Source organism: Manis pentadactyla, chromosome 3 (genome assembly GCF_030020395.1).
Source record: "Manis pentadactyla isolate mManPen7 chromosome 3, mManPen7.hap1, whole genome shotgun sequence".
Lineage (NCBI taxonomy): Eukaryota > Metazoa > Chordata > Mammalia > Pholidota > Manidae > Manis > Manis pentadactyla.
In genome coordinates this window covers 42,174,509-42,188,369 of record NC_080021.1, presented here as the reverse complement: position 1 = coordinate 42,188,369, position 13,861 = coordinate 42,174,509, and the positions used below count along the sequence as shown (strand labels likewise).

The 13,861-nt window shown below is 43.0% G+C and overlaps 1 protein-coding gene across 2 annotated transcripts in view; it reads left to right on the top strand.

Annotated features, from left to right (window-relative positions):
• Window positions 1–13,861, top strand: part of MATN2 (matrilin 2) — a 129,476-nt gene that overhangs the window by 65,836 nt on the left and 49,779 nt on the right. For both annotated transcript variants that reach the window (XM_036875696.2, XM_036875687.2), the window contains exon 5: window positions 5,049–5,171. In XM_036875696.2, the coding sequence (XP_036731591.1) occupies window positions 5,049–5,171 (123 nt within the window). The remainder of the gene's footprint in view (window positions 1–5,048; window positions 5,172–13,861) is intronic.

Sequence of the window (13,861 nt, the reverse complement as noted above, 5' to 3'; positions counted from 1 at the left end):
CCCCCGTCTAAGAAAGAAGGACCTATCGTCTTTTAGGTGCTCTCTGGCCCCCAGGCTCTCCTGAGTCTTTGAGGTGCTTTACTTACCTATATTGTCTAATTTAGCCCTGAAATAAGATATTTTCTCCACACAAGTATTTAACCTCTATGAAAATTGGATCTCATAGAAATCAGTTACAGGAAGTCCTAAGTAACCTAGTGGAAGTCAGGTCTGGCTGCAAAGGCAGTATTCTTTTCATTCTATGATTGCCTCGCTCCTAACCTGTCTATAGAAACATAACTGCTTTAGTCTTCTCCAAGGTTCAATTCCCTTGATCCCTGTTTTTTCATATTTCCTCGCTCAGGTCTGTGTATAAAATAATTTTTTCAGTGAGACCCCCTTCTGACCACACTATTTAAAGCAGAAGCTTCCTTCTCTCCACACTCCCAACTCTCTTTTCCTGCTTACTTTTGTTCCATGGCACTTGTAAGATTTAACATAACTTATGGTTTTACCTGTTGGTTTTGTTTATGTCTGGCCCCTGTCCATGGTCTGCTGGTAAATGTTAAACAACCAGATCTCCAGAGGGGAAAAAAATTCCAATCTGTAATGTGCACCAATTCTTGTGGTGTAAATACTGCCACCATGGCCAGTTTCAAGCTACCCACCTGGCCTTGCTGGATGCAGAGCTGGAAGAGTTGTGCGGAGCATCATGTGAGTTGTAGGAACTGGCTCCCATGCACTGCTGGCCCCCACACAGGGAACAGCTTCATGGGACAAGGATCAATTGATTGATTGATTTTTTAAATCTATTTTATTCACAGTTATTTTCCCAGCACTTTGAACAGTCTGACAAAGGAATGAATGACTGATTGAATGAATTTAGTCATTCAAATATATTCTTAAAAATTGACCTCATGCCAGATACCATGCTAGATACCTGAGCTAGAGTGCTGAGCAAAACAAGTGCTGCCCTCATCTGAGGGGAAAGAGACATTAAATAATCACAAGGTAAGTGTTGAATTATAATTGTGGTACGGCAAACTATGAAGTGGATCTTGTCCTCCAGACTACGAAGTGGGACAGGAAGTGGTCAAACACCCCAGCACACTGGAACAACCTACCACCCCTCCAAAATCCCAAGCCCGCCTCTGAAGGTGGGGCAGGAGCAGGCTTCCTGGATAAAGTGACATAGACTGAAATTTGAACCGTGAGTGGGGGTCACCAGGTAGAGAAGGCTTGGAAGGATAATGGGACGCCTGAATCCAGTGCTTCTCCCATCCTCCATGGTTTTATCACCCATCAGTGAAATCAGCCCAGGCTGTAAGATAAAGAAGTGCTGTTTTTCAAAAGCATAAGGAGTCATCCAAAACATCTGTTCTTGTTTCAGATGGAAGTAACCATTGCCAGAAAAACAATGTTGTTTTGTCAGAACCTAGACTGTATTTATTCCTTTGTCTTTGTTTAATTAAATTAATCCCTCAATGGTTTCCCTTGGGACAGTACAGATAGGCAGTGGCCATAAATCTCCAATGTTCTAAAAACAGTATGGAAAGATGATACATGTGAAGCCAACTGGCAAACTTGCGTTTGTGGGGCCATTTTTCTGGAATGGAAGCGATAATCCTCCTTTTCTTACCACACTTTGCATCCTCACGTGGTGTCTGCAATTCTTTCAGCCACTTGGAGAAGGGACCAAGGGCAGGAATAATTCTGAAATTTCTTGAAAGAGGAAGCTGGGCCTGGAGATCTCAGTTAGTAAAGGGGGAGACTAACTCCTGGATCTGGGCACCTTCCCCATGGATGATGGTGGGGAGTTTTTATCCAGTAGGTTCAATGATTCTCAACCTGGCTGCACACTGGAGTTATCTGGGGCACTTTAACAAACTCTGCTGCCTGCATCCCACCCCCAGCCAGTGTGATTTAAGAGGCAAGGGGCCTGGGCATCAGCAATTTTCAAGAAGTCCCCAGATGGTTCTAACAGGCAGCTGAGGCCAGGCCCTGTGGCTCTTGTTCACAGGCTCTCCTGCGGGTGTCCCAGCTCTGTACCGAACAGAATAAACATTTCTTTGCCTCTCTACCTACCCTGTGGTTGGGAGTCTTTTGGGAAAAGGATACTGCTTCAAGGTCCTGGTTCATTGCTTTGGAAATGCTACTTTCAAAGGGGTTTTTTTGTAACATAATGATTTTTTTCATGATTATAAAAGCTTGTTTTAAACTTTTGTTAGAAAATTTGAAGACACATCATTATAAATAAGAAAATAAAAATCACCTCTATTCCCACCACTCCTTTGTAACCAGTCCTGTGTAACCACTGTTAGGCAGGATTCCTGCTGGACACAGAGCAGAGGCAGAGCAGCAGCTGGAACAGAGCAAGGGGATCCCGGCAGAGAAGCTCCTGCACCCCCCCTCAGAGATGGGCTTGGTGTTTTGGGGAGACAGGTTGTTCCAGTATTTTGGGGTGTCCTATTCCAGCCACCAGGACTTTTTGGGGGGACTCTCTTCCCAGTTATGGAGCTTGGAGTCTAGCAAGGGAGATGCAGTCAATATATCACTGCCGGAGTGCTTATGTAATTAACATTGTGCCATGCCAAGAGGGAAAATACAGGGTGCACTGATAGCGAATGCATGAGGCCAGAAGCCTTGTAGAACAAAGGAAGGTCCTTTCATATCAAGAGATTAATTTTTCCATCAACATGCAAGCAAACCAAAGCTGTTTCAGGGTGGAATTCAGAAAACTACCGCTGTTCCCAAAGCAAGTGATTTTCATTTAACTGTGTTGGAAGTCCTTCAAGTTTCCCAGACCTGAGGGAAGCTGTGATGCTGCAGGTGATCCTCCTACAGCGGAATCAGGTGGAATCTCCGACCTCCCTTTGTGAGGATCTCAGCTTGAGTGGTCCCCACTGCCCACGGAATGGGGCGCAGACTGCTCGGCTTGCTTTCTGGCCCTCTGCCATCTGCTGTCAACTGGCCTTCCGATCCTCCTTCCTGCTGCTTCCCTTGGAATTCTGGGAGTGGAATTCAACTTCCATGTCTGTCCTGCTTTCCTCCTCCTCTGCACATTCACTCACACTGTCCCCTCCCGCAGCCCTGAGTGCCATTTCCTTCTCCATTCTCTCATGCTTAATGGCCAGCCTTCTCCTATCCACCCTTGACAGGCTGTAATCTGCCCCCATTCTGAACTCCCATTGTTCTGCCAGCATCTCTCTTGTGGATTTCTATCATGCTCTGTCTTGTATTTTAGTTATTTAGGGTGCATCTGAGAGCCACTCTAGCCTTTCCAGTCCTCTATGGGGGCTAGTTTATTCTACCTCAGGACCTTTGCATTTGCAGTTCCTTCAGTCAGAAACATGCTTCCTAGAGCTTCACATTATACTAACCCTTTTGTCTGGTTCACCTCTACATCCCCAGTGCCTGGGACAAAGCAGGTGCTTCACTCATTGAATAAATGAAGAGTATCCTATGATTCAGATTTTTCTTAGATCTTTGGCTTAGGCTTGTAACTAACTGTAGGTTTTGTCATTTGTTAATTATTCACTATGCTTTTTGCATGAGCTGAAGCTTTTTTTGGTTATTGGTGTTTCTTTAAATATCTAAATCCATTGGAAAACTCAACTGGAGTTCCCAGTTGGAAATCTAAGATATATAAATACTGGTGAGAGGTAAATGTATTTGCATCTGTAATTATTTTCATCTACTTTATTGATTTGGAATGAAAATACTTCCTTTAGCATTTTCAAACCAGAATCCTTATTTATGAAATCTTAGACTTAAGCATGTTTAATGCTGTGATACAGATTTTATTTTTAAAAATTATTTAATGGATTTAATAGAAATGATGAATATATCAGCTTTTATCTTTTTATCAATTTTATATTTAATATTTATTTAAAAGCATGGTAAACTGTAAAACTCAAAGACCTAGGAGATTACATTAATTTGTACCTTTTGGATTCAGGGATTAATCAAGCTTTCTAGTTAATTGAGTTTTTACCATAGCTATCTTAGTTATAACTTTTAACCAGAGAAAACTCTTTTTAATACATTCAATCCTTTTAATGCTCTCTGATTTTTCCAACTATAATGGTAAAGTCGCTAGAAGAGCTAGTTATCAACACAAGCTGTTCTCCTTGCTAAGAAATAATGTCATCATGTCAGCCTGTTTCAGCAAAGGAGAGATGGATTGAAAATGCCTTTAACCCTTCCATCTGAGACATTCTTAGTTCCACTGTAGCAAATGCACTCATGTGAGTGCATTCTTATATTGCAATTGAGTAAGTAGCCAGGGCTCAGTGCTGTGTGGACACATAAAAAATATTTGACTAAAACAGGACCGCTAATAATCATACATCCATTTCTGCCTAGTAATCTTTGTTACATCTACCTAACCTCCTTTGGTTTCCCATTTTCCTCACTTGTCACTGGGATAAATAAATAGCGTGCAAAGAGGATTTTCAAAGGGACTGATGCTGACCTGGGAATTAGGGGCTATTCTTAGACCTGACTTGTTTTTTGTAGAATGGCAGATCTTTTTACTGTGCCCTCTTTCATTTGCCCCATCTGCAAAATGTCAAAGACAGCATCAGATTATCCTGGTGCAAATCAGTAGGACTGTGATTAGTTCTCAAAGAATAGGAATGGTACTTGATGTTGACAAGTGCAAATGCCTGTTATGATAACATAGAGTTCTCAAGGACCATCAAAATGTTTCAGAGCATTCCCACTGATGGGAAAATACAAACTGATGTTAGTTTAAAATTATCTGATGCATTTAGTGGAGGTGAGTAATTCCAACTTTGAAACACATGCTTTTATTTATACATAGAAACTCACCAAAATGTTAATTGTGGTAACTCTGGCTGATGGGATTCCAGGTGGGGAGATTCCAGGTAGATTTTCTTGTATAGGTTTTTCTGTGTTTTCCAAATTTTCCACTGTGATCATGTATCAGTGCTTACAGTGTCCATAAATGTTGTTTTAACAAGTGCTGTAGAGTTACCTGTTGCCGGGGCCTGTGCTAAGGGCCACCTCCTTCAGAGCCATGTTCTAACATTATGGCTTTGCCTCAGTCCAGGATCTGTGTGCAGTGGAGGACCACGGCTGTGAGCAGCTCTGTGTGAATGTGCTGGGCTCCTTTGTCTGCCAGTGCTACAGTGGCTATACCCTAGCTGAGGACGGGAAGAGGTGTGTGGGTGAGTATTTGGTGCAGCCTTGCTTATTAGTGAGGGCAAGTTGAACATAGTAAGGAAGGGTGGGGTGAACGCGTTGTTAAGGCCACATAATGCTTTCCTTTGGTCTAGTTAGCCAGAATTTGAACTTTAAAGTCCTCATTTATGGCTGAGCTTAGCATTTTCTCATTCTGGGTCCTCAGTAAAAGGCATATTTATGATAATCTATGTAAATATAATTGTCTGTTACTGCATCCCTTGAAAAGGATGGAGTGGATTTTCATAAAATTTGGAGGGTACGTTTCTGATAGCCTGACTGCAGTACAGCTCATGTGTTGTGCATGAAATTCACTTGGTGGTAGGTGAGCTGCTGGGTGGCTCCTCAGGGATGGAGGCAGCCTTCCTCCTAATACGGATCTGCAGTTCAGTGATAGGCCCAAGCACCTGCCAGGTGTTGGAGCCCTGCTGTGGATTCAGAGAAAGCAAACAGTAACCTCAGAGGCAGGCCTCGGGTAGAAGTCTCAGGGCAGTATGTGAATGTGGACACCAGTCTGCAGTCAGCTTTGCACTTGTGTGACTCCGCATTGCATAACGCTGTGAGAGGTAGGAGAGATGCGGGTGGCATCTGATTTCTTCAGTGATGGATAACGGTTTTCCTCAGCACCTGAAGAGCAGGTCAAAAGTCCCTAATGCCACCTCTCAGTTTGTCTGTAAAGCTCTTTAAACTTGCTGGTCTCACTCATTCCTTCACCAGTGAATAGTGCCTGGAAAATAATAAGTGTTCAATGAACTGAGCTGGTTACTTAGGAGGGAGAAAGTCTGGAAAGGAAAGAAGGAAAAGGATTTGACTAACATTAGAACTGGAACCTACATTTTATGACTGTAAATCCTGCATTTTCTGTTCTATATCCCATTGGTTTCAGGGGGCCCTGTGCTTCCCACAAACGATGAATGGGTCTTTTTGCACCTAGAATTTACATTTTCCGACAAACATTGATTCTTAGCTAAGGATGTGGAAGGAAAAAGCAACAAAACAAAAAGTGTAGGTGATGATCTGTTCTTTGCAGGTAATTATGAGCATAAAATAGGTTTGTTTGTTGTTACACACTGATGGGGCTGAAAACTCCCCTCATCAGAAGTCCACAAATGGAATTGGTCTCCTAAGCCTTAGAATTGTTTTTTTCTTAATCTGCTGGTGGTGACTGTGATAAGTGGCAGGGTGCCATTCCACTAACACTGGCAGAAAAGAAAGAAGTCAACATGTAAATGCTAGCTCATTATTTACGCTTCATCAATTTTTATGGCACAAGTAATGTACTTTCATTGAGGGAGTGAAACAGATGAGAAAATCACTATTCATTGTTTGTTGAATTCTCTGCCAGACCTTTCCTGGTATAAATACCTACTTCAAAACACTTTGTTAATGTCGAACAAAATGAGGGCATTCTACTTATTTTGTTTTATATATATTTCTTCCTTCACCAGTGTTAAATGGGTGGAAACTCTGCCTGCTGTTGGGTCAGAAAGAAATCAGGCTGTTGGGAATAAGGCCAGTGGATGAGTTTCAGGAAACAGGGTGAGGGTGTGGAGTTAATTAGGGAGAGGCAGGGAGGGCCCAGAGCTTGTATGGATGACAGGGAATATCCATGGGCAGGGGCCGAGGGGGCCACGGCTGGGGCAGGAGGCCTGCCTTGGCACTTGGGAAACGGGAGGGCAGTGAGGAACCCAGTTTTCCGGGAGATGCCAAATAATTGCCTAATTGTTCCTGTGTAGGAGAGAATTCTTTGTGTCTCTGAGGGTTTTGCTGTAACTTCTGGTGTTTGATATTTGTTGAAGAGCAGCGAGCATCTGAGTAGATGCCATGGCTGCTGGGAAGCTGGCGTGGGCTGTGTTTATCAGAGACAGGCATTCTTGCTGCCGCTGTCACCATAGAAGAATGTCTGCCTTTCCTCAGGGTGGGGGCAGAGAGGGTGTAAGCAGAAAAATGGGAAAATGGGAGAGACTGCACAGCCTGGGTCTCATCCATCACACGTGCCTGTCATCCTCCTCCTCGGCCAAGCACCTAACGTGTTGGAGGCCGGGAGTGAGATGATTAAATGGTGGTGGGCCGCTGTGGCCAGTTGCCTTGTTTAGGGAGACTGAACAAATTTTCAAAAGGTCAGTTGCTACTCCATGGGGCTATGCTGAGTGCAAAGCAAATGATGGAGATAATAGAGGCCACAAGGTCAGAGAAGAGGGACATCCTAATGGAAGGGTGGGGAAGATCAGGGCAAGGAGGGATAGCAACTGGACAAACGTTCAAGGCAAAGGGAGACAGGAAGGGCAATAAGGGTGTGGCGGTAGCAGTTCTCTCAAAGTTGAATGATCAGGCTGGGTTGGGAGGGTCAGACCTTGCTCCTGGGAGCTGGTAGATCAGGGAGAGACCGTCAGAGTGAGAACGCCAAACTGGAAGATGAACAGGCAGCCTGACCTGAGGACATCAACTGGGAGGGCTTGTCAAAGATGGTGACTCAAGGTATCAGACTTAAAGCAGGAAATTTAGAGGTGAAGTAAAGGCTGGTGGGGACCCTGGAAGCATTTCCTTAGCAGCTGGTCTGGGTGGCCTGCACGTAGATGGGCAGGGAATGTTAAGAACATGGGGAGCACAAATCCCAGTTAATCCAGGATGATCCCAGTTTATGCTTATTGGCTCAGTTCTCAGTAGCCTTCCTTTCCCTTTCAGAGGGGTTCCAGTTTGGACAATAAATTATAGGATCACCCTGGTTAAGGCCAGCCTGACTTGGACAGTTGAGGAGACCAGCTCTTTTGAAGCAGAGGATTTATGTAGGTGTGAAGTAGGAGATGCAGTTGAAGATATCATGTGGAACCAGAGTGTTGATGGCTTTGCAAATCAGGCTAAGGAGTCTGGACTTTATCTCTGAAAAAAAGACATTGAAGGATTTTTAATTGGAGTGACAGATGCAAAACCTCATTTTAGGAATCTTGATCTCGTGGTGAACTGCAGTATGGATTCCAGAAGAAAGATGGCGAGGAATGGAAAGACCAGTTAGGAGACTATGGGAAGCCTCTGGAGAGAGGTGGCAAGAGGAGGACTGGAGCAGTGGCTATGGATCTGGAGAGGGAAGGAGCACGGGAGGAAAGAAGGTGCTGTGACAAAGTGATGGAACAGGTTTTTAGGAAAGGTCATAAGTAGCTTTAGACAAGGTGAGCTTGAAGTTGAGGTTGGCCACCAGCAAGAATGTGTCAGGAGGGACAGAAAACAGCACTAACATGAGGAGGAGAGGTTAGAACCAATGCTGTGGTCAGGAAGCAGCATTTCTTCCTGAAGTTTAGTTTCCATTTATTTTTCATTTTAAAATTTATTTATTTGTGTGTTTGTTTTAAAAGCATCTGGATCTTCAGTATGGTAGAACATGGGCTCATCTCCCAGTTCAGCTACTTGCTAGTCATGTGTCATTTAATTTCTGACTCTCAGTTTTCGCATCCATAATGTAGAGTACTAATACCCACATTGTGGAGTTTTATGGGATTAAATAAGATAATGAGTAAAATTCCCAGTACACCCTAGGCAATTATTGTTGCTATTATTGTTATAACATGTATTATTATCATCATCATTTCCTGGACAGCATGAAGCATGGAGGGAGGAGCAAGTGAAGACCTGAGCCTTGGGTGTAGCCACGTGTAGGGAGTGGGAGGGAGAAGTCGGGGCGGAACGACATCCACGAAGGAACAGTGTAAAGCAGGAGGAAGGGGCATTGGGGAGGGGTGGGTGAGAGAATCAGAAGCCATGGAATGTGATGGGAAAGGGAATTTCTAGGCTGGGTCAATATTAATGGCATGGTCAGTGAGGCCAAAGGGAACAGAACTTAGAGAAAAAGCCATTGAGTTGAGTCATTGATTCATCTCAGCAAATATTTCCAAACCCTCTGCCAGGTTCTCTGCTTGGCATTAGGGACACAAAGATGACCAGGTCACTGATAATTATGAAGGGGGTGGGTAAACAGCAGATTTCAAGGGGTAGGGAGAGGGTGGTGAGAAAGTGGGGACAGAGAGTCTAAACTATTCATTTAAAGAAGTTTGGTAGAAATTCATTATTTTCAGTTACTGGTGAGTGGATGTAAATGGGTTTTCAGTTTCCATACCTTCACAGCAGTGGTTCTAGAACTTTGACTTAACCCAGAATTATGACTGTGACATGCATGAAAATTCAATTCCTACCCAGACTCAGGACTTTTTGAATATTTCCACACTTTTGAGTTAGTGGAATGTTAAATTCAAGAAATTTATTTTCTCACAGTTCTGGAGGCTGGAAGTTCAAGGTCAAGGTGTCCACAGGGTTGGTTTCTCCTGAGGTCTCTCTCCTTGGCTTGTAGAAGGCCGTCCCCTTCCTGCCTCTGCATATGGTCTTTGCTCTGTGCAAGCACATACATCCCTGGGTCCTCTGTCCAAATTTCCTCTCCCCATGAGGACACCAGTCAGATTGGATTAGGGCCCACCCTAAAGGCCTATCTTAACTGAATCACCTCTTCAAAGGCTTTACCACCAAACACAGTCACATTCTGACTCACTGGGGAGTGGGACTCCAGCATATCAATTTAGGGCAGAGAAGACACAATTCAGCACAGAACGCTTCTCTATTATCAATATCAGTAAGAATCTTTAAGTTCTAAAATCCTGTATATATAAATCCAGCAGTGCCCTAGGGAGGAAAGGTTTGTGAATCTGACTATATGTGTGTCTTATATATACTCAGCAAGTGAATTGGTTCTACCATTTCTCTAAAGTGACCAATTTGTTTTTTCTTACTCTGTCATCAACAAACTTTGAAACCCAAATGCTCCTATTTGAAATACCCTGTTTCTACCAATCCCATCTCCTTGCAGACTGATTCCTGCTGAGACAACCTTGGAATGTGACCAGATTGCAAATCAGAGACCGTCAATCTCAGGCTTTATTGCCTTGCACCAAAGTAGCGCTTATCCCTGGAGACAGCTGAGCTATTTCTCACATATTAGGCAGAGACTGAATGTGGTGATACTGGCTTCCAGCCCTGAGTTCTTAGCACTTTATGATCTGAAGGGCCAAAGAGCTACAGCCAGGGAATTACTCTTTCAGTTTGTGAAGGCAAATACAGAAATATCAGGCAAAATGACCAAGAAAGGATTTTACTGAAGTCGATGAGGACTTGGAACAACAGAGGCATCTCTAAGTTATACATTCAGTCACCTCCATCCATCTGCCCCTAAACTTGGCCTCTCTTTTTATAAGTACAGTTTTGCAACTAAGGAAGTTATGCAAAGAACCCAAAACATGTGGCAAAAGATGTCAGACTTGAATGGACTTACTGGAACTCTTTTGGCCTTAAAAAATGGTTAGGTTCACATGTCTGGAAGGGGGTTCCTCCATGTCTAATGGTGTACTGATAGCCTCATCCGCTGTCCCCAGCAGCCAGACAGTGAGCCAGGGGGTGGCCCTCAAATCAAGGTGGGATTTGACACTTTGGGGTGTTATAAGCCAAGGCCTTGGGACCCAGGAATGCTTGAATCCTGCCTTGCTGATCTCTCTTCTCCCCAGAGAGCTATGTACACAGAAAAACAAAATCAGCACGAGAATCAAAGTTCAAGATAAGCCTTCTTATTCCATGAGATTGGGCCTGTGGTTGGCTGATTGATGGAAAATGTCATTCAAGGAATGGAATCATAAACAAACTATATATCTAAACCTACCTTAAGCATTTTATTTTTGTTTAAAACATATAAATGTACTTTAATAAAAATTACTTTTAATTACACTTTTCAAAGCTTACTAATTTTAAGTTCATTTTTAAAATATATGATTTTTAAAAATCTTTTTGCATAAATCATACCCTGTTGTCTATGATTTTGTATTTTGGTTTCTTTAAATCGGAGCAAGAATTTGAAGACTCCTGTAAAACAATCTAAGGACAGAATCCTGGTAAATTTTTATGAAAATATTCCCATCTTTTATATATTTTATCCATACCTGGTTCTGCAGCAATTTCAGTTAGTGAATTGCCTTAATTAAGTCTTTCCAAAGCTTTCAATTTAGTCTTCATTTTATCAAATTGTTTTAGTGCTTATATTTAACTGGTTGTTATAGTATTTAAGTTGATTACAGTAGATTGTACAAATAGTGTATGTAGGTTTGTAAACAAAAACAACTTTGACTCTCTTGAACCGTAGTTCTCAAACTTTAACATACATTAGAATCACCTGGAGGGCTTGTTAAAACACATATTCCTGGGCCCTGCAACCAGAGATTCCAATTCAGTAGGTCTGGGGTGGGCCTGGGAATTTGAATTACTAATAAATTTTCAAGGGCTGAATGCTGCAGCTAGTTCACCAGCACACTTTGACAACCAGTGCTTCATAAGCACACAGTCAACAGTAAAGTACACAGGTGTTCTAGAACACAGGGGCTTCACCAAGGCTGTTTTATAAGCATGCCACTCAGCCAAGGAGCATTCCAGAAGCCTTGAGCATTTAGCATGCTCCGGACATCAGGTCCAATATTTTCAGAAGGCATGAAGAGCACTGATTGATCAGGAGTTGGTTAAGCGTTGGTCAATTAAAAGAGCTCTTTCTGTACAACTTTGTTAACACCTGATCCAACAATGGCTACTCTGTCATAGAGCATTTTGGAAAAAGGTGAGTTTGGAGTATGTGGCTTATACTTTAGGCATGAGCAAAGCCTCCAGAGTCTCCCCAGTCTGATTTGGGGCCAGCATGCTCAGGTGTCTCCTTGACGGACATAGATAGCTGGGCTCTGAGATGACATCCCATGGTGTATAAGAGGAAATTCAAAAGAGAGAGTCTGAGTTTCTGCTTTTAGGTGCAGTGACCTGCCCACTCGTCATTTTGGTACTGTCAGTGTCCTGGAATTTGGAAGTCAGATTAGCACTCTTCTTGGAGGGAATACTAAGAAGTGGGTGGCCGGAGGCAGTTCTGGCTGACTGACGGCAAGCAACCATACCAGGGGTTGGGATATTTTCAAGAGTTAGTGGAACGTTATTGTCATGGCAGATTGTCATAAGGAAGTTCGAGGTAGGGAGTGCCTACTGCTAACACAGGCCAGTGTGGGACACAGCATGGCCCACTCCCTTGACATGTAGTCTAGGGCATCTACCAGGACTTGGTATCCTTAATCTCAGTATCCTTAGTGTCCCCAATTACTTGTTTAATGACACATTGGTTTTTGAGAGATAAGACACTAACTTTTAGAAGGATTGGTGCTAGCTCAATATTTATATTATGACTCAAATCCAGCACCTGGCTAATGTCTCATGACATTCAGACTCTGAGACTATGGGCATGGCCTGTTCCCACCATAATGACTTGTGTATTAAACCCACAAATATTAGAGGCTAATAGAACTCTTTAGGGAGGTCAAGTTACAAAAATGATACCTGAAACAGAAACTTAATGAAGCCTGGAAGCAAAAGAATAAACACAACACAGGTTATTATGCTTTAAAAATCTTTAACTTTTCCCCCTTGTATCGTTTGATTATTATGTTAAGATGTCATTATTTTCTCAATGCATGGTTCTGCTTTCTTTACTTGCACACATGTATTAACTTGCAGATTCCATTTCCTTGTTATTATTTACAAGTTTTTATATTAAAATATCCTAAGAGGGAAGCATTTTTTTTAAACAAAAAAATCATCCATAAGCCTACTTACTACCTTAACCCAGCAAGCATTTTTATTTCTAATTTCCAGGTTTTGCCTTAGAGCTGTTTTACCTGGATATAATCACTGTAAATACACAATTTTGATTTACTTTTTTCACAGAATTTTATTTACAACTTCTTTCTATTTACAACATTAGAATTATAGTGTTAGTAACTGCCTAATGCCCCAAATGGAACTCCCCATTTTCCCCCACAAAACCCACTCCACCCACACCTTCCCCATCTGGTAACAGCAGCTCCAGCCTGTCACGTGCTCATGCCCAAATCCCCCGAGTCAGCCTTAATCCCTCCTTTTCTCTCACCTCACCTCTAATCCAGCTGGAATCCTTTTGGTCCCACCATCAACATATACACCTGGCGTATAAATTTCCTAGGGCTGCCATAACAAAGGACCGCAAACAGAGTGACTTAAAACAACAGAAATGTACTGCCTCATAGTTCTAGGGGCTAGAAGTTTGAAATCAAGGTGCTGGCAGAGCCATGCTCCCTCTGACACTTACAGGACTGTCCTTCCTTGCTCTGGCGGTTGCTGTTGATCCTTGGCATCTCTCTAATCTGTCTTCACATGGCCTTCTCTTCTTATAAAGACACCAGGAATATTGGATGAGGGCCCAGCCTAATGACCTCATCTTAACTTGATTGTATCTGCAAAGATCCTAATTTCAAATGAGATCACATTCACAGGTACTGGGGGTTAGGACTTCGACATAGCTTTCTGGGTGGATACAATTCAACCCATAACCCCAGAACGCCACCCCTCACTCAGCCCTACCACCTCTTTCCTACACCATCCTGGTTTAAGCCTCTGCCATTCCTCACTGGGATTATTGTAATAGCCTCCTAGCTGGTTTTCTACTGTCACATTTGCCCTTTCTGGTCTAGTCTCGATTCCTTTGTGCAGAGCCCTCCAGTGACTCCCTACTCAGTCAGAGTAAAAGCCACAGTCGCTGCAGCAGTCTCCTGTCCCTCCTGACCTGCAGTCATTCTCACCGCCCGTC